Source organism: Dermacentor andersoni, chromosome 4 (assembly GCF_023375885.2).
Source record: "Dermacentor andersoni chromosome 4, qqDerAnde1_hic_scaffold, whole genome shotgun sequence".
Taxonomy (NCBI): Eukaryota; Metazoa; Arthropoda; class Arachnida; order Ixodida; family Ixodidae; genus Dermacentor; species Dermacentor andersoni.
The window spans coordinates 71500893-71519884 of NC_092817.1; the positions used below are offsets into that span (position 1 = coordinate 71500893).

An 18992-nucleotide genomic window follows, 5' to 3' on the forward strand; every position below is an offset into this window, starting at 1 on the left:
AAATTTTGAATAAATACGTTCATATTATATAACGCTCTTAGTGGTACTACAAGTCTCTTATGGATACAAAAATTCTAAATAAAAACCACCACAGACGATTCAACAATCCTTGCAGCATTGGAAGCGGCGAGATATTCCAGTCATAGCTATAAATTAAATTTTAATTTTAGTTCCAGGCATACGGTGTTTAAACATTGTCCATTTAAAGAGAGTCCTTAAAGAAGTGTTGATTATGAAGAGGATCATTGTAATTCTAGAAAGACTTGTGATAGCGACAGCATTCTTTTTCGGGAAAGCTTCAAATCCATCACATAGGCTGGAGATCGCTGCGCAATTTATTTTTTTTACGACGAAACTAAACGGAACGAAAACAATGATTCAGAGAACTGTATGACATGCAGGTAAGTCGCCTAAAATTTTAAGCACTCCAACCGCAGAAATGGAGGCGTTCGCCAGTAAAGAGTCACATAGCATTCTTACGCGAAGTATTTTCGAAAAATTCCGATAACTGCCGCCGCATGCACCAAGCTAAAGTCTAGCCCTGATTGGCACTGCACCACAGAAAGCACGCTGGTGGACAAAGGCAACAGTTCCTTTTAAAAAAATTACGTTACCTGCCCACATTGGCAAATAACAGTCGTGATTGACGGCAAATAACCTTTGAGTGACGCGTCCACATGGAAACATCCTTCGCGCGTCGGTATATCTACGTTTATTCGTTTCTTGAAGAATGTTTCATCATAACTTCGTAAACGTAGAGCATGATAAAAACCAAAAAGAGAGACGGGAACGGACGCCCCGGTCTGTCTTCTTTTTATCCCTGTTTATGTGAGAAGACCTGCTGTAACAACTCGCCCAAACCGGTATTCTTGCGTTCAGTCGTAGGACACGATGTGCTAATGTATATCACCAGTCCAGGTAGCATCTAAAACGTACAATCAAACCACCAGTCCCTGTAACAACTCAAACGTACAATCAAACCGGTCTCATAAGGCCTTTAGATAGTTGGACAGAGAGACAGCTTATATGCGCTCGTAACTGTCGTTTTGACGCGCTATAGGCACCCACCTGCGAAGTAGCAACTCTGTAGGACAGACGGCGCTTTGTATTCGATTCACGCAGTGTCCCGCACGTTGCGTAATGATAACACAGCAACGAGCACTAATCAGCGAAACGTGACAGCTTATAATGAGAACATAAGGAAGAAACAGCACAGGTCATAGTTCGCGGAACAATATACTAGAGAGAAAACGGAAATAAAATTCAGCAGCGCAATTGCGGCGGTAGCGGGCTGCAGCGAAATGCTTCGGAGAAGGCTTGGGAGTTCAGAACACCGTAGCGGCAAGCCTTGGCCGCTTCCGCGTCGCCGCAAGTGGTCTGACAGAAGCGGCGAAAGAAGAGCCGTTGCTTGGCCCTGAGCACGCCCACCCGCTTGCCGGCGTACGTGCCTCGCGTGGAGGACAAAAGGGCCACGTCCAGCGCCCAGGGAAGGAAGAGCACGAAGCGCAGCGCCTCTTGGCTCAAGCTCGACCCCGTGTCAGCAGCGATGCGGTCAGTGACGCACTGCCGGTAGGCGGCGACGTTCTTGGAGCTCGCGTTGCTTCTTTCTCTGCGCAAGCAAAAAGGGGACGAGTTGAAGTTTCTCGCGCGCAGAGGGAGTGGCCCTGCAGAAAACGGCCATTCGAGCTGGATAGATTCTAGTTTTACGATGTCACTCGCTCTTTGCGTGCGTGCGTGTGTGCGCGTGTGCGCGTGTGTGCGCGTGTGCGTGTGTGTGTGTGTGTGTGTGTGTGTGTGTGTGTGTGTGTGTGTGTGTGTGTGTGTGTGTGTGTGTGTGTGTGTGTGTGTGTGTGTGTGTGTGTGTGTGTGAAGCGCGAACGTTTAACGAAGAGATGGAAACAAGACGCGAAGCCAAGCGCTGTTTCACAAGGGTATACCCCCATAATAGCCGGCAAGCTACACCCGTCCCCCCATCCCAGAAAAAAAAAAGGCAAGTTCGCGTTAAACTAACTAGCAGACTCAGTTACGCCATTTGCTCCACCATTTACAACACGTTTCACTTTCAGAATACAGATGATCTAGTAGGTTGCGTAAGCAACAATAACAATAAAGTTGCGGTAAATCCGTACCACGACTATACGACGAGTGATATATCTATTTTGTAGTTTGAATCTCGAGCCTACAAGAAAATAAAACGGCTTTGATTAGATATTTTCTTGTAGACAACATTTCCCATGCAACTATCACATGTTTGAAAGACGTGTAGGATTTAAGTGAACTCGCTTCAAGTACGTATGACATCACCAAAAATTCTGTTCTTTATGTCTGCGTACTGCAAAGCCGGACATAAATATCAGTATTTATCCCTGGAGACTAAACATCACATCAAATTGAAAAAAAAAAGATGGTTGAATCCATAGGTTGCTTTGTTAGGCGATTACGAACCTGAACAAAAAGAAAAAAAAATTTCGCAACACTTTAGTTTTCTTGACGACCAGCATAGAAACCAAAACAACATCAACTGCGCATATTTTCCTACGCCGAGACGTTAAGTGAAGTAAGCAGAAAAGAAAAGGAGGTGGAATATAGTAAAATCGCTCCGAGAACGCCGAAACTTGGCTAGAAGGCACAGCTTCAATGAGCCAGAAGCCTAAAGCTTTGTTTTGTTTTGCCAGGTTATTATTAGGTTTGGTACGATTGAGATTGTGGAAGACAGTAAGGTAGTATTCAGATTACCTGTTGTCGAGTGCCATGGCCATGCTGGCCCACGTGATGAGAAGCCGGACGCCAACCGTCGAATAATCGAGAGTCTCCTCCGGGTCGTCGGCGTGCATGAGGTCGGCCACGAGGAACAGCGAGGGCACGGTCATGGTGCCTTCGCCGGTAACCGATGTCTGAGTGGTAATGGATCCTTGCAGTTGCTGCTGTGCAGCGTTTTCCGTCGATGGCCAGTCTTGGGCGAGTGGCTCCCTGCTTAACTGTATGATGGACAGGACGAAGTTTCCGGGCAAGGCACGCATCTCTCTGTCCTGCACAGCGCTCCTGGGAGCTACATTTTGTATAAGAAGTTTAATCAACGTAAAAAAAACAAACAGATTTAATAGCTCAACATAACACACAGAAAGAACTGTGAGATACAGAGCGCAAGGGCAGAACCACAAGTACAGCGTTTTATCAATGGGGTTCTTTGCGTGTCCTGATTCGCGATGGTAAATATACTTTAACCAAGATCATGCAGCCCGTCAAATTGGGCGCGTTCCTAAAATTTCATCCAAAGCAGTGTTTAGATGTCAATGCGACAGCATCGCGTACTGTATACCCAAGTCAACTTCACACGATTTGTGGCCGCTTGAGGTGTGACGTCTGCCTATCATCTTGAGAAAATGACACAGAGCACATAGCGGGGGGGGGGGGGGGGGGGGGGGTGAGAAGTGATTACTCACAGAACTGTCGTGCCTCCTTCTGCCCACTCAATTCGCAGAAAAATTCGAGGACACCTAAGAACATATTAGTTGTGATGGCGAAAGCATCAGTATTATACTGAACGCCGCTGAGTGGTTATGAACTCCTCGCGGGCAAGCGAGCGCTGACGCTTGGCACGTTTCGATTTGGCCTTACCGAGGCGAAGCTTGAACTCAGTCGAGAGCTTGCGCTTACAAGGAGCGCGAGGATAACGCAGGCTTCGGAGAGCGAGAGCGAGGGTTATGTGGCGTCGTGGCGATGCCCTCTCCCCTCATGACACGCCTTGGGCGCTACTGCGGCAGAAGATGCAGTCAAGCGTCTTTCTTTTATTTAGATCATCATCATCATCATCATCATCATCATCATCATTTCGTCTCCTCTGCTCCGCCGAGGCGCGCTCGTGCTGTGGCGTCGCAGCAATAGGAATTTAGGTGCGGCTACGCTGCTACAGACGCCAGATCTTTCGCTAAATGAGCTACTTAACGCTTTCTCAGCGAGATGTATATCATCGGGCCCAGATTTCAATCATTCTGCCTATGGGTTCGGCTCGTCTCTGCATCACACAATCCGCATTTAATGTTGGTTATTTCCGTTTATGGAGGAGATACTACAATTACTTGCGAGATATTATGGCATTAAGTAAATGTGAGTGAAACTATTGCGTTTCTGCCTGCGTTCTTCTCAGTATGATGCTACCCCGCTGCAATGAGAAGTAGCAGAAAGGGAAAGAAGAGTAGGGAATGCGCCTATTTGTGTAACTGTCTTCATATTATAGAGGTTTAAAATGCACCTGAAAAAACACCGAAGAGTGAGCCCACTGTAAACCTGCAGGAATTTATCCAAAAGTAGCCAGAAGTGGTATGAAGTGAATGGTGGGGGGAGTATACCTCATGGTCTGGCGTCCGTTTTGCCTCGGGTGGATAATAGATTTTGGGTCACTTCATGCACGTGCTCAGCTTGCACCGTGATAGGTCAATTCTTGCGTATTTCGTAAGGAACTAGATGGCTTGCTGGTAATCCTCACGTGCGTTTATGTATATAGTAAGCAAAAATAGGCAAAAATTGGCACCTGCATATATTTAACGGCCACTTGAAGAAGAAACGACACCTCGAATGCTTACATATAGTCGTCACTGGCGTTCTCGTGAACTCTGAGCCGTTGATCGTGAACGTCTTGGTGTCGTAAGCCACATCCTCTGCCGATTGTTTTAACCTGGTGACCATCTGGTCCAGGTAAAAGTGCGCCTCAGATGTTTCCATTGTACTGGCCAGCCAGAAGGGGAAGCGACCGGGGAAATATGCTGCCGTTGCTTGAAGGCAGATCTGCAGGTTGCGTTTAACGACAAAAAGACAGAGTGCTTAGGTAAGGTTGCTTGAAGATGAGGTTATGTTAGGCCGTAAGAGACCTTGCACTTTAATTAGAGCATGTTTTTAAGGAAAACAAATTTTCAAGAAACTGTCAGTGGCAGACAGCGTAACTTGAGCTAGATCACTTGAACGTGCGTACATTACCAGCTTAATAAACCGCAGTGCTGCTTAGCAATCGAATGAACAAATAACTGATTACCGTTGTATATGACACATTGCAGTAGCTGCCATAAAGCGTAGTGGTGCTGAAGTCGCGTATATAGCAGAAATCTAAGCTGAATACTATATTGAGATGTTTTTTCATGATTTGCTACGCCAGAAATTCGCGTTCTGTTATTATTTACTAGTTATTTATTCACTAGCTACATTTTCGCCCTTCCATATTCACCCCCCATTTGCATGCTACGTTCGCAGACAACGTTCGTATAACTTTATCTTGAGTGTGTGAGTAGGCTTCTTTACAATAAAAAAAAAAAAAAAAAAAACTTCGCTGTATTTTTAACCTCTTCAAACCTGCAAGCGTTAGTACAGTGCCATGTGATTCATAGGTGAAATAGGTTCTGGATAGGACCGGTAGCCTCACAAATAGAGGACTACGCTCGCCTTTTCTCACCTGTATCGGATTCGCTCTATCTTGTCCATCGAGCGGGTGCAGCATGTAAACGTATTTCACGACGTGTGACGCCATCAACAGCAGCAAGTACACTCTGGCCAGTCCGAGGTTGATGGTGCCAAACAATTCAACGACGGCACCGATTTTTTCTGGAGCTCGAGCACGCAAGGTAGGGGTCCAGCGCGTAAAGTTTGCAGAGTGCGGGCGGCCAGCTGCGCACCTTACTTTCTGTATTTGCACGGACAGGCTCTCGGAGAAGGGAGGTGGCAGGTCCCTCCTCTGAACCACCCGGAACTGATGGACCGAAGGGTCGATCGCCTGCCTAATTCCCTCGACATTCGCATCCACGGCCAGCACTGCATCTTGCGACACATTGCCCGCGTCTTCACGCAACTCGGCAAGTGAGTCGTGGACAAAGTGTTCAACCCGGTGGCCGTACGGCACAAAGACGTGGCTCAGCGACTCGCCCACGTCGATGAAGACGTCGCCATTCTCGCTGCGTCTGGCGCTCGGAGCCGACACCAGCCCCGTTTGCAGGCTGCTGGCCACGGCCACGTGCAGGAGCACCCTCAGGGTTTGCGCGCATCGCCAGGCTTCGCGGTCGACTCCCGCTTGTTCGAGAGCCTCCTGCACCGATGGCGAGTGCTCGTTCCCACTTCGATCGGTGGCAAACTGCACGCAACTCTCGTAGAACCGGGCCATCCGGCAGTCTCGCGGTGCGCAGCGACCCGGGTCTTGCGCCAGATACTCGAGGCTGCGATGGACTCTCCCGACGAACGCACGAAGGTTGGCCTCCTCGTAGCTGAACGCCGGGCGTGGCCCTTCTCCGCCGTCGTCTGACGGAAGCAAGCCGCCAGCGGCTTCCCATTTCCCGCAGACATGCCGGTAAAAATCGTCGCACGGCGGCACGGCGTAGTCCGCGGTCAGCGCCAGCAACGCGACCACCTCCTGGCAGACGGAGGTGTAGCACGCGACGCGAGAGTCGTCTTCGATGCTTGGCGTCCTGGGAGTGGTTGTGGACGACCTCACGCGATACGTCTGCATGAGCGCGAGGGAGAGCAGCAGGGCTCCTAGAAGAACTGCACCCACGCACGGAAAGATGAGGAGGTAGCACAGCAAGGCGCCGTCGAAGCTTCCCGAAGCGTACCCGGAGAAGAGCCCCTTGATCCCACTCATCACTGCATTTGCGTAGCGACAAGAACAGGAGTACACAGGCTTTCCTTTTATCAAATCAACCAAATAAACAGGCACTGAATAGGGACTAGTTGGAACACATTTTCGATGTATATTCAAGCACCGCTAAGATAAATGTTTTTTTTTTTTTTACAAGAAAGGAGACGGGAAGACGACTGCTTTTTTCTTCGTTTCCTTCCTTGTCGTAAAAGTTTCATATTTACAGCACTTGAAAATACAAGCCCCAAATAGCCTCTTTAGTCACGAATAATGTTCGTATCGACAGTAAAATTTGTAATTGTAAAATTGTAATTGTAATTGTAAAATTGTAAATGTAAATTGTAATTTGTAAAATTTACAATTTTATGCAAAGGTGCTGGAGATCTTATAAAAAGTAAGTCAAGGTTGGATGAGAATGACTACAGTTTATAGACACCCATCATAATTACATAATAATTAAGTATTAATTTATTGTACAGTCAGCTATGCTACGCTTCTTCATTAAATATATGCGTAATTTTTGGGTGCAAGCATTACAAGAAGGAAAAGACATCTTTCGCAATTACTACCGAAACGCCCCACTTCAAACGTCCGGTCAAACACGGTATAGTGTCTTCACCATAGCGGTCGTCTGAAGCGATACATTTCAATCAGAAGTGAACCCGCCGTGGTTGCTGAGTGGCTATGGGGTTTGTCTGCTGAGCACGAGGTCGCGGGATCGAATCCTGGCCACGGCGGCCGCATTTTGACGGGGGCGAAATGCAAAAACACCCGTGTACTTAGATTTAGGTGCACGTTAAAGAACCCCAGGTGGTCGAAATTTCCGGAGTCCTCCACTACGGCGTGCCTCATAATCAGAAAGTGGTTTTGACACGTAAAACCCCATAATTTTTTAAAAATCAGAAGTGAAATGGGTGTATCTTATGAAAGCAGAATGTTTTATTTACTCTAAGCTAAATGTTCGTTGTCTATTCCTTGCAACCGCTGCACAGTAACGGCAAAAGTAAGGCGCGTTCACAAGCGCATACGCCGTCACTGAAGGGGATAGATTGTACATGGCGCTCAATACAACGAGCAGTATGTTGGAAATATCCATGAATAGACGGTTGACACCTGTTGAATACATTTTTGAAGCGATGGTTGGTACTGTAGTCTTTGGTCTTGCTTCTTAGAATCTATACATGGACTTTAGCTGGTATCTCTTATCTGAAGTCGGGTTGCACGCAGAATCGTACAATGCGTCTCTTGCTTAAAACTTATGCTCAGGAAGGAAGTCCCCGGAACGCATGCATCAAAGCAGATAGCAGAATGTGGCAAAACACAAAGAGCAAATAAAATCTGGAACACGTCAAAAAGGCAATCTTATTGATTAGGCTCTATATATCTCATGCAGTATTAGGCAGCAAGTTGTAGCGAGTGGCGCGGAAAACTGCGGCGCGATTGTTAGGAAACTGTCAGCCTGGCAGTGCGTCGAGAGAAGCAGTGTCAGCACTGTGCGAAGTAAGGTCAGCGAAGACAGTACAGCGCGCAGTACAGCGAAGACAGCGCAAAACTACGCCGGGAAAGAGTAAAAAAGTATACGAGAAGCGCCGCTTGCTTTTTTCCTGTCCCGTATCATATTGCGCTGCGTTCTCTACGATGCTGCACCGATCTTGTGGTGAAATGCACACTTGAAGCGCAGTAATCATATCAAGCAAACACACAATTATTCAGGCGGTCTCATTGGGAAAATTAACTGCTATTTTAAAGCGAAATGTAAAAATTAAGGGCAATGAAAGTGGGCGAAAAGACAACTTGACGCAGGTGGGAGCCGAACCCGCATCTTCGGCATCACGCCTGCGGTGCTTTAACATTAAGCGACCGCGGCGATCATCCTCCCGTCAAAATTACTGGGTGTGCATGCCCGTGTATAGGATTAGTGCTGGGAGTGCTAGCCCGTGCCGCTCATGGTAACTGGAGCGGCCGCCATTTCTCCGTGGCCATTTGGCTTTGTGCTTGTAGCTACATACAGTAGGTTCGCATACTGCAAGACACGCCGCGTTGAATCAGTGGCGATGGTATTATTCTACTCAGCAGAAAGTTACGGGATTGAATCCATGTCCTGGTTGGGGCAGCCAAGTTCGGGCAGAGTACCAAAACGTACGAAGGCTTAGCTGCAAGTGATGCTAAGAGACACCGCGCGGTGAGCATTGATTCGGAGCCTTCACTACAGCGTCTCCTATAAAGCCTATGTTGATTTGGGACGCTAAACCGAACCAATCAATCAATAAATTGACGAATATATGAATCAGGGAAATGACGTACAATGTGAGACGGGCAGCACCCCGCCTGCGACAGAGTTTGGCGAGAACGCGGGCACGGAGGTGACATGGCTGGCGTTCACGACGTGTTCCAACGTAGTTTCGGCGCCGCAGCAGTGCTTGGCGGTGGCACGTTGGCTTCTGGACACCGAGTCGATCACCTCTTCCGTGCTATGACCACCGCAAGTGAGGTTGTCACTCGTCTCGTCGCTACTGCAGAAGGGGACCACCAGCCATTTCGTGCTGTCTACAAAGCGGGGGTAGTATCGCAGCAAAATCATGGTACTTCAAAAGAAACGTCCTCTGCCAAAATAACGTTTATCCTGGCACCTGGTCTTTATTATTCCTTTACCTTACGTGCACGTAAGTTAAATGAATAATAAAATAGAGATGCCATTCAAGCAGGCAGCAGCCTGCCTCAGTGATCGAGACAGTTATAGATGGCTGGAGCTGCGTTCTGTGCATCCTGGGCTGGCTGCTATTAGGACTACGATGGAGGTGTAATCCGAAACCGGATGCTGGTCATGTTGTTAGAGGAGACGACTAGCCAGTGGCGACAATGCACTTACGAACGGAAAGCTTCGTGAATCCGGTCCCTTGATGAATAAAAGACGCAAGTTTCGTTATATGACAAAGCTGGCAAACAGGCTACAGGCAAATTGAGTTAGTCACTAACTTTTTGTTAGGATGAACCGAAAGGATGTTAGAATAGCGTACGAACATGACAGAGAGCGAAGACGAGAACACAAAAGTGTATGTGTAGTCTTTACCTATGCAATCCAGGAAGCGGTGTAACGGCTGAATTGGCTAAGTCCTGCTATTGGCTAAGTTATATATCAACACGCTGACTGACCTCACACGAATGCATCAGAGAGCGTTAGCAGTTGTGTAAAACAGTGCATTGTTCGGTGGAAACCCCCTTACAATACTCATAGTCCACTCTCAACACTGATGCATTAGTCAGCCATCACACAAAGGACGCCGCCGAAATCAAACCTTTGCCTTAATAGTACAAGCGTGAATCCTTGCTGTCAATTTGGCTTTCACGTATTCGCACGAACTATACCATGCGTGAGTGAATGCTCGCAGTCACTTGAAATATACTACACCCGCCTTGGTAGTCCAGTCCAGTGCTGCTGAGCTGGAGGTCAAACGTTGAATAATGGCCGCGGTGGTCGCTTTTCTATAGGGGCGGATTGCAAGAACCCTTGTGTACTGTGTATTGGGTACACCTTAAAGAACGCCAGGTGGCCAAATTATTTCAGCGTTCTTATCTAGGGCTTACCTCATAATCAGATCGCGATTTTGGAACTTCCAATTTTAGAGTAGTTTTTTAATTATTGCCTATTTTGACTTCATCTAATTAACGCCTCTTTTGATTCCCACTGCTGAACACCATAAAGGAGCTACTCAAGAAGGAAAGACGATACTGCGCTTCGTTGATTCAAAGCGCTTTCACGGAAAGCGCATTCAAAGGTACAGCGTTGAATAGAGGCGAGAATCACTGCCTTGGACACCTGTTCTATAATTCACAATCCATAGCGGATCACAGCATTACGTACCATTTTCTGAAAGGCAGTGAATACGACTCAGTCTGCGTGCTGCTACGGAGCTTAGAAGGGACCAGGCTTCGTGAGAGCAAATCGGACATTCGTTGTGGGCTCGGTGGTAAAAGGGGCGGCGAGTCCAGCTTGGTCTCCTTCAGGCTAACATCCGCCTCCAACTTGCGAATCCGGCTTGCGGTGCGCTGCTTCACGCTGAAGAAAAGATTAATAGTAGGGACTGCGTCAGTAGTTACCATTGTGACTCAGCATCCAAAAGAAAAGTCGTAGTGTTAACACATAACATATATAAGCTCCGTAGCGAAGAAGACATGCGTGCGCTTCAGGCGCATCGTCAACGCCTCACTCGAGGACAGGGCTCCCGAGCTCGGTGCTTGACGCTGGATCAACAGACCTGCCTGCGCATCTTTCTTGCTTGTTAATTAAACCACGACACATATTTAGTGGACGTTGCTAGGCTTTCACCAACTTTGGAACTCCGCAGTCGGAAGATGCCGCTCATCATGCCTGACGATGCAAGCCAAACACCACCGCCGGCCTCGCACACCCTTATATGTTCCGCGGTTCGCTGCGTCAACAGGATCCAGCAATCTTCAGCGGCTCCCACGAAAATGACGCCGAAGATTGGCTTTCATCCTACGAATTCGTGAGTGCCCACAATATATGGGACGATACTCATAAGTAGAACAATGTCTACTCCCTCACTGGCTTCGTGAACGTGTGGTTCCGCAACCATGAATCCGATTTTAAGACGAGCTTCATGTAAGTTTTTCGGTCGCCCCGCGGGCCGAGAGCTGCGTGCCGAAGAGCGCTTGCGCAACTGTTTCGAACAGCCCGGTGAGAACTTTACCGACCACATAGAAGGCGTAGTCGGCCTTTCTAAGCGCGTGAATGCAGCAATGACCGAATCCAATAAGATGCGTCATATCTTGAGAGGCATCGTAGACGACGCCTTTCAAATGCTCCGATCAAAATAATCCTCAAAGGGTCATCGAATTCGATGACCTATTTAAGGCTTATGATGAGCTCCGCAGGCAACCTCTCCTCACCTGGCGTTCTTCCACATATGATGCCTCGGTTTCGAGCTTAACCGCAGTTCCTGACCACTGCCTCCTGCTTTGCGAGGTCAAATAGTTCATTCGTGCCGAAGTCACTCTGCAGCCCTCTCTGCTAACTGCTATTCCAGGCCTTACGGCATCGTTGTCTCCAAGCCTGCGACAAGTGACACAGGAGCAAGTATGCGATGCTCTTACGTCCCTCGCGTGCGCCGCCACCGGTACCTGCATCTATAACTTACGCCGAAGTTCTACCGCAGTTCCTGCCACCGACGTTGTCTCCCTCACTGCCTGCTGTACCACCACGTCGACTTCATCCCGCGTTTCTCTCCAGGTTACCAGCCAGCGCCGGTCCATGGCGCACGCCCAACAAACGCCTAATATATGTTTCTATTGTGGCATCCCTGGTCATGTGGCACGCTTCTGTAGACGTCACTCATGGCTTCCCCGAGCTGACCAACCTGCACCCTCCTTTGCCCCTCGCGTTCCGTACTTCTCGTCAACTCCTAAATAATATCCAACTTATCCACGCACCGCCAATCCTCCTGCCAATGATCGCCGATCGCCATCTCCGCGACGCCGTTCGCATTCCCCGATGCGTTGTCGCCCCACTCCTGCCGAACAGCAGGAAAGCTAGTCGCTGCAGTTCCCGAGGCAAGAACTGCATCGGTGTCGAACAGCACAAGGCCTCAGTATTCCCCGGCGAACGTTATCGAAATATGTGTAGACGGAATTGTTGCACTTTCAAGAGTCGACAAAGGAGCCGCCTTTTCTGTTATTACCGAAAAACTTCGTTGCTCGCTCAAAAATGTGATAACAGCCTTGTCTACACTGTCACTCGTCACAGCAAGCGCACAGCATAGTACCCCTGTTGCTGCATGCACTGCCCGTATCACCATTCAAGGACTCATGTAGACAGTCGAATTTGTTGTTCTGTCTGCATGTTCATACGACATCATCTTGGGGTGGCACTTCCTTTCTGAACACAAGGCCGTTATTGACTGTTCTCGCACTGAAGTCGAATTTTCGCCTCTTCCTGGCGCCTAATTAGGTGATCCCAATAATGCCATCGAAAAACTGCTCGTTCCTGATGAAACTACGATACCTCCGCACACATCTGTGATTGCGACTGCCAGCTCCAAGTGTGCCACAGATGCCATTGTCCTTTTTACACTGTCGCATATTTTTGCTCATTGACGACATTCTCTGCCTTTTGCTGTCACCACTGTTAACGGAGTCTTCACTCATATGCTCGTATTCAACGACTGTCCTTCGCCCCTCACTTTGCGTCGTTGTGAGTGCCTTGGACTTCTGGAGCCTATCGACATTTACGGCGGTGGCGTGGTAAAAGTAAGTAAAAAATATAAAAAATAAATAAAAGGTGCCACGCAATTTAAAACGCGCTGCCGAGGTTTAATGAACAAGCAAGAACGATGCGCAAGCAGTTCTGTTGATCCAGCGTCAGGCACCGAGCGCACGAGCTCTGTCCTTGAGCGAGGCGTTGACAATGCGCCTAAAGCATACGCCTGTCTTCTTCACTGCAGTTCAATTTGTCAGCAATGAAATTTAAGGCTTCTCGTGCTTGTAAGTAGCTGCTGATGTCTGTAGCTGACCTCACTGGCATGAAAGGGAACGTTAAAATGTACCTGAGAGTACCACAGTGGTACCACAGTGTGCGTGTTCTTGTTTTACTTCGCACCACAGCAAGAGAGATGCACTTCCGTTTCGTTTGCTTGTCCACACGCCGTGCAGTCGCGCGCGCAGACACCGAAACTATGTCATTTTCTACTGTGTTCAAGCGCAGGATCATGCAGTGTGATCCGCCTGCGTCTGCATCAGTGCTCGTGTAGCGCAGACTTACACCCCTGGTCAGGTGTCCTCGTGCACAACGCGCAATATCGTGCGCTGCGCGAAACGAGACAATCCCAACAGCTCGCGCGCGACGTCGTCAGTGGAAGTGCGCGGTGGTGCAAACAAAGAAAAAAAAATCTGGAAAAAAAAATGAAGGTGGGGCCTGTGACGTATGAGTCATACGATCCTCCAGGTCCGGTGTGAGAGAACGCAGGGAAGGAATTTAGCTTGCGGGGGCTAGACGGGGTATGTGGAGAGAGTGTCTCGCTTGGTAGTGGAGCTCGCCTCCTGAAATCATGAGTTCACGGCACTGAAATATTTCTATCTCGGCTATTAATCAGCAATTGAAAAAAACTTTTGCGGCAGAACGCTCCCTAGAGGACACGTAACAAATTCGAGCGTATAACGGAAGTTTGCTCTGTGGCCTGGTGAGGGGCCTTTAAAGGCTGATATCATACAACGGCACATGGCCCGATTGTGTACCACTCTGGCACTCGCAGTATCGACCAAAGGCTTCATTTGTTTAAAGCAGGGGAACAGAAACAGCTTTAATAGGAGCGCAGGCAGATTAGGATAGGCAAATTTTGTTAACACGTACGAGAAATGGGAAAACTTATGAAAAAAAAAACTGCGAGCCCGCTGGGAGTACATCCCAAAATTGGGATGAGTGCGAATACATTGAATTGGAATGGGTGAGAATACATCCCACAAATGGCTAGAGTTCTCGCAACGCTGCTGAATACAGGTTCACGTGGTAAGTGTCGCGTTGCATGAAGTGCTCGGCTGGAACGACGAATTGATTCTTCGCATGAACACCTTTATAGTGCACTTCGAAGAAGGAACTGGGGGAGGGGGTGCTGCTGCTTTTCGTAGACTGGAAAGCTCCTTGCGCGGTCTGTTTAATATTGTGAGAAGGCGCCGCTCCGTTATAAAAAAAATAAGATTATGGAGATGAATACAAGAACGCTAGAATAAATAAAAACACTTGTACAGTATACCTGATTAAATCAAGCAGGCTAGGTGATCATTTGTCACCGCCCTGTTTCAAACGGGATGCCAATAAATCGTCATCATCATGAGGAATCAAGAGAATCATTTTGTCGGAAGACAGATAACTTTTGACCTAACGCAATATATTTCGTGCTGAATTTTTAAAATTCACACGTCACATTAAAGAGAAATGCATGGTAGGAAACACATACCGACTGAATTTTCGGCCGCTCTTCCTCTTGCCATCTTCTCCGGCGGCCTCCAGCTTGGAGCCGTCCGTAGCCGCCTCAGGAGATGACGGGGGCGCAGGCAGCGCCTTATGTTGACCGGGATAGGAGGAGAAATCTTGCATTCCCGACATTCGGTACCGCGACTGCCGCCTTTCGGTCGCGCGGAGATGGGCGAACAGAGACCCCAACCGTCTGGTACGCCGCACCTTGACGGTCGACGTCCCGCTGTTCTCCACTTCGGAGGAGTCGTCCGGAGTCGCGGCTTCGGAATTCATACCTTCTGCGAGCGCTGCACAAGGAGACCAAATGGTCGAGGGTTCCGTTGCTGTGTGCAGAGGTTATGTGGCCTCTAGTGCGCGGTCGCGGTTGGCTGAGACAGAACGAAACGCGGTCTCCTTCTTCTTCTCCTTCTTCTTCTAGTTCATGCTCAACTGCATGACACACTCCCGCAGCGGGGAATGGGGCAGCGAGGCACGCAATTTTTTTTACGTGAATTGAAAGACATGTGAAATAAAATAAGTTATGACGTACGTGACGTAAAGCATGACTTAAAGCAGTGCACAGCCCAAAAACAAGGCGTTAATTTCCGAAACGATTGTAGGTTAGATGCCATAGCTAATGACAGCCATTCGAATGTTTCTTATTTATTTTTTGATTTTTTTTAGTCCAAGCTTTCTTTGCGTCTTCCCTCGACTTTCCCAGTGCCACCGCCGCCACCACCGTCGCCGTCGCTGCGCGGGTGAGACGTCTGTGGGCCCTTTCCAACGAGAACTTCGTGGGCGTCGCCGCAAGGCCACCTGGACGGCTGTAATTACTGGTTAGCCCCCCCCCCCCCTCCCCCCGCTAAATAATTGCAGAAGCTGCAACGCTTACTTTCGTACTCACGTGCAACAGCCCAGAGCGGAGGTAGTATGGTAGAAAGAGGAGACAGAGAATGCACAAAGCCAAGGCCATGGCGAAACGGGTGAATAATAGCCGCTCTTCGCTCGTGACAGCTTGTATATATGTAATTATCGCGGGAGAAGGGAAAGGCGCCGCCAGAAAGCATACTTCGTTTGTGGTCTCTTCATTAAAGGAAACGGTACTACTATAGACATGGCAACAGTTCCGGACAAACTGCAAAAATCTCAAGAGGAAGCTTTAGCTCGGGCCCAACTCCGACGCGGCCTATTCAAATACATGTAAAACGCAAAAACGCTTCTCTGAGATAACCCCTCCACCGATTTTGATGAAATTTGTTGCATTTGAAAGAGAAAGTTAAATTCTGGTGACTGTTGGAAGTAGAATTTCGATTCAGAGCCTGAATGTCGTTAAAAACATTTTCAAAAATTTGGAAGTTTGAAAAACATAGAAGCACGAAGTTTACAAATTAATAGCTCTGCATCAAGAACATATATCGTGGTTCTGTAAGCGGCATCCACTAGACCATTGAAAGCGGACAAATTTCATTTTATATCTCACGTGAATTTGTTACGTTGTGTACAAGGGTTCTGCAAAAGCTGTGTTTCCATATCACTAACTTTTTTCATATTCATGTGTAACATATGAATTATGTCCGCTTTAGATGTACTATTAGATGCAATTCTCATAATTGTGATACCACTTTTCATTGATGAGTTACAGAGTTGTAAACTTGATAGTTTCGTTTGCGGAAAATTTTCAATTTTTGCCACTTTTCAATAAAAATTTCACTACCTAAATAAAAAAATTCGAAACGAACAGTCACTCAATTGTAAGTTTTCTTTTAAATGCAACAAACCTCGTCAAATTTGGTGCAGTGGTTGCCGAGAAATACGAATCATCCTTTTACATGTATTTAAATAGGAGCACCCAAGCTAAAGCTTCCTCTTAATTCAAAATATAATACGGCAGGCTTCTTCTATTTTTAAAAAAAGGAATAAAGAGCGTGCAAGTTTGTACGTGCAAAGAATTGATGCACTAAAGCGCCGCAGCGTCAAGACGACAACACGCAAGCGGCTGCTGTACAGCAAATCGACGCTTCAGCCACGATGCGATGCGTCCGTATGAGGGAATGACAGTGCTGACTTTCTCGCCGGCTACGAACAATGGCAGCACAACAACGCCTCGAGAGAACACGTCTCGCTCTGTGTTCTGTGAACTACGTAGACAAACACAGGTGGTGCAGACAGGGTAACACTTATCATAGCATCACGACTATCGTGGGCCGTCAACATCACCGCCAAATATCGTCACTCAACCCAAATAACACAAAAAGCCTCGCTTACGTCGATGGCCACAGTTCGTGGGATCTGCATCATTATTTCCCTCTTTGTTTTTGAAATTTGGGTGTAGAGGGTGGAAAAGGGATGTGTTAGCTATCGGCCTTCATGTTTTCTTTTTTTGTAATACCTTATAACATTATGCATAAACTGCCGCACGTGAGCGTTTTCGCGTGAATATGCAACTCCTCTGGAGGCCCGAAGTGTTACGTTCAATTCTACGTACAACTTTCAAAAGAAAAGGAAAAGGGCAGTAACCTTAAAGCTATGGCCATTACCTAGCGGAAGTGTATGATCCCTCATCATGGCCGACCACTTGTAGATTGCTTCACCAGAATTTAACGTATATTTTTTTGTCATCTCTTTTATTTCTCTCTGTTTCATCTTACTGCCTCACTTCCGGTTTATGTCTCACAGAATGTGCACATCATAGTTCAGAAACATCACCAACAAGAACCATTAAAGTGTTAAAATCGATGAAAGGGATTAAAATAACAAGGCCTCTTTTTTTCTGAAAGTTGCCGAAATATTCAACTACCTACTAAAACGTTTGTGGAGGTAAAATGTGTAAAGCGTATCTTTATTTCAAATACGTCTTCCAAACTAACTTTGCACTTGTTTACTGCTAATTTTCTAGTCGCGTTGATTAACTTCTTTTTTCAAACAAACCAGTTGCTCGTTTGCCCGTATGTATAAATTGAAAGTACAAGAGCTAGCAGTAGGGCGAATCGTATGTTCAAGTTAGCCTCGTCACTGGTATGGAATAGCTGTCACACTCGACACGTCCATCCACTCCTACTCTCAACATTAACCATGGTCACCGCTGTCGTTCGGATGTCATAGTTCGTTCCTCTCTTTCGGTGATGGTCGCGTACACTCTAAACACGGTAACGTTTCTAAATGTGCACATTGTAAAATTTGAAAGTAAAAGGCATACTCTTACTTTTAGATAATTAAACGTAACAGTGGTGTGGCCGATTTTTTGTGTGTTTACTATAGGTAACACCAATGGAATTTAAAGTAACCGGAAACGCTTACGTGAAACAGAGGTTCTGCGTGCAATTTCACGATAATGCCATATAATGCGGTTACTGCTAATGCCGCGCTGCGCGTTCTGTTACGTCTACGTGATAGCGTGTTAACTGCGGTGTAACTCGTAGAGCGTCCTGAATGCTTGGAACGGAGCCGCAATCGTGCAGCGTCATCTATCTGTCTCGCTCTTATCTTTCGCTCGAAGTGCACGCCGGGAAGACTTGCCTAGTGGAAAGCCACCGGCTTCCGAAGTGCGCGAGTCACCGTGGATGCATACTTTTTTCGTGGCACCGTGCTTTCCGCTCTCTTTCGCAGCTTTTACTGCGCAGCAGTATTTTTTTTCCCCGTGCGGCCATGGCGTAAAGCAACGGAGCGTAATTCGCGTAATCGGAATCCACAGCAATTAGCCATAGTGTGAGTGCGTCCAGTACACAATCAACGGCCTGTCAGACGACTCGGAACCGAAGATGAAGTGCGAGTTCTGCAACCATTGTCCAGGCGCTCACGGCCAGCTATTCGAGCTCGGTAAGTTGCTCGTACAGTGATATATCGGCTTTATCCGTGCAGTAGTAATATACAAGGTTTCACTTTGTTGGCTCATCAAAGCTTGCTCACTTTTATGTAGCTCAATTCGTAAGGGCCTAATGGGCGTCTATTAATAGTGGAGGTGGTTTGCTGTTGTCACTGCTTGTGCGGTGTCACGTATACTGGTGCCTAATGCATTAGCCGGATAGCGCGGCTACGGCGAGCACATTGTGATTAACTCTGCCGCGCTGCATGCGCGTAAGAACGAAGCCACTCGTGCCTGATATGCATGCAGCAGGAATTGCTACTGGTACTCTAAAAGTGTTCCTAAGCTACATTTTTTTCGCGTTCGCTTCTAGTTCACGATCTTCTGCTCCGTTCAGCTTCAGCTCCCGAACGAAAATTATAAAGGTGCGAACTAGTTCAGAAAGCTCTGTACTGGTTTATTTAGATTCAAATGGGTTTCAACTAAGAAAAAAAAAAAACTTTCGTGTGCATCAGCCTTCCATAAAAAACGTGCGCTGCATTTAGAGAAAAGTTCGGTTGCATACTGTGTAGAATCAATATTGAGGATCATTTTCTGTTGCGTAA

The 18992-nt window shown here is 47.4% G+C and overlaps 1 protein-coding gene across 1 annotated transcript; it reads right to left on the minus strand.

Moving 5' to 3' along the window:
• Positions 1–1165: 1165 nt before the first annotated feature.
• Positions 1166–7374, minus strand: LOC126536772 (uncharacterized). Its single transcript, XM_050183777.3, has 4 exons — positions 5444–7374; positions 4584–4785; positions 2737–3049; positions 1166–1609 (listed from the first exon to the last, which is right to left on the minus strand). Exons 1-4 carry the CDS (start codon positions 6617–6619, stop codon positions 1264–1266), a joined length of 2037 nt encoding a protein of 678 aa, XP_050039734.3. The 5' UTR covers positions 6620–7374; the 3' UTR covers positions 1166–1263.
• Positions 7375–18992: the final 11618 nt, after the last annotated feature.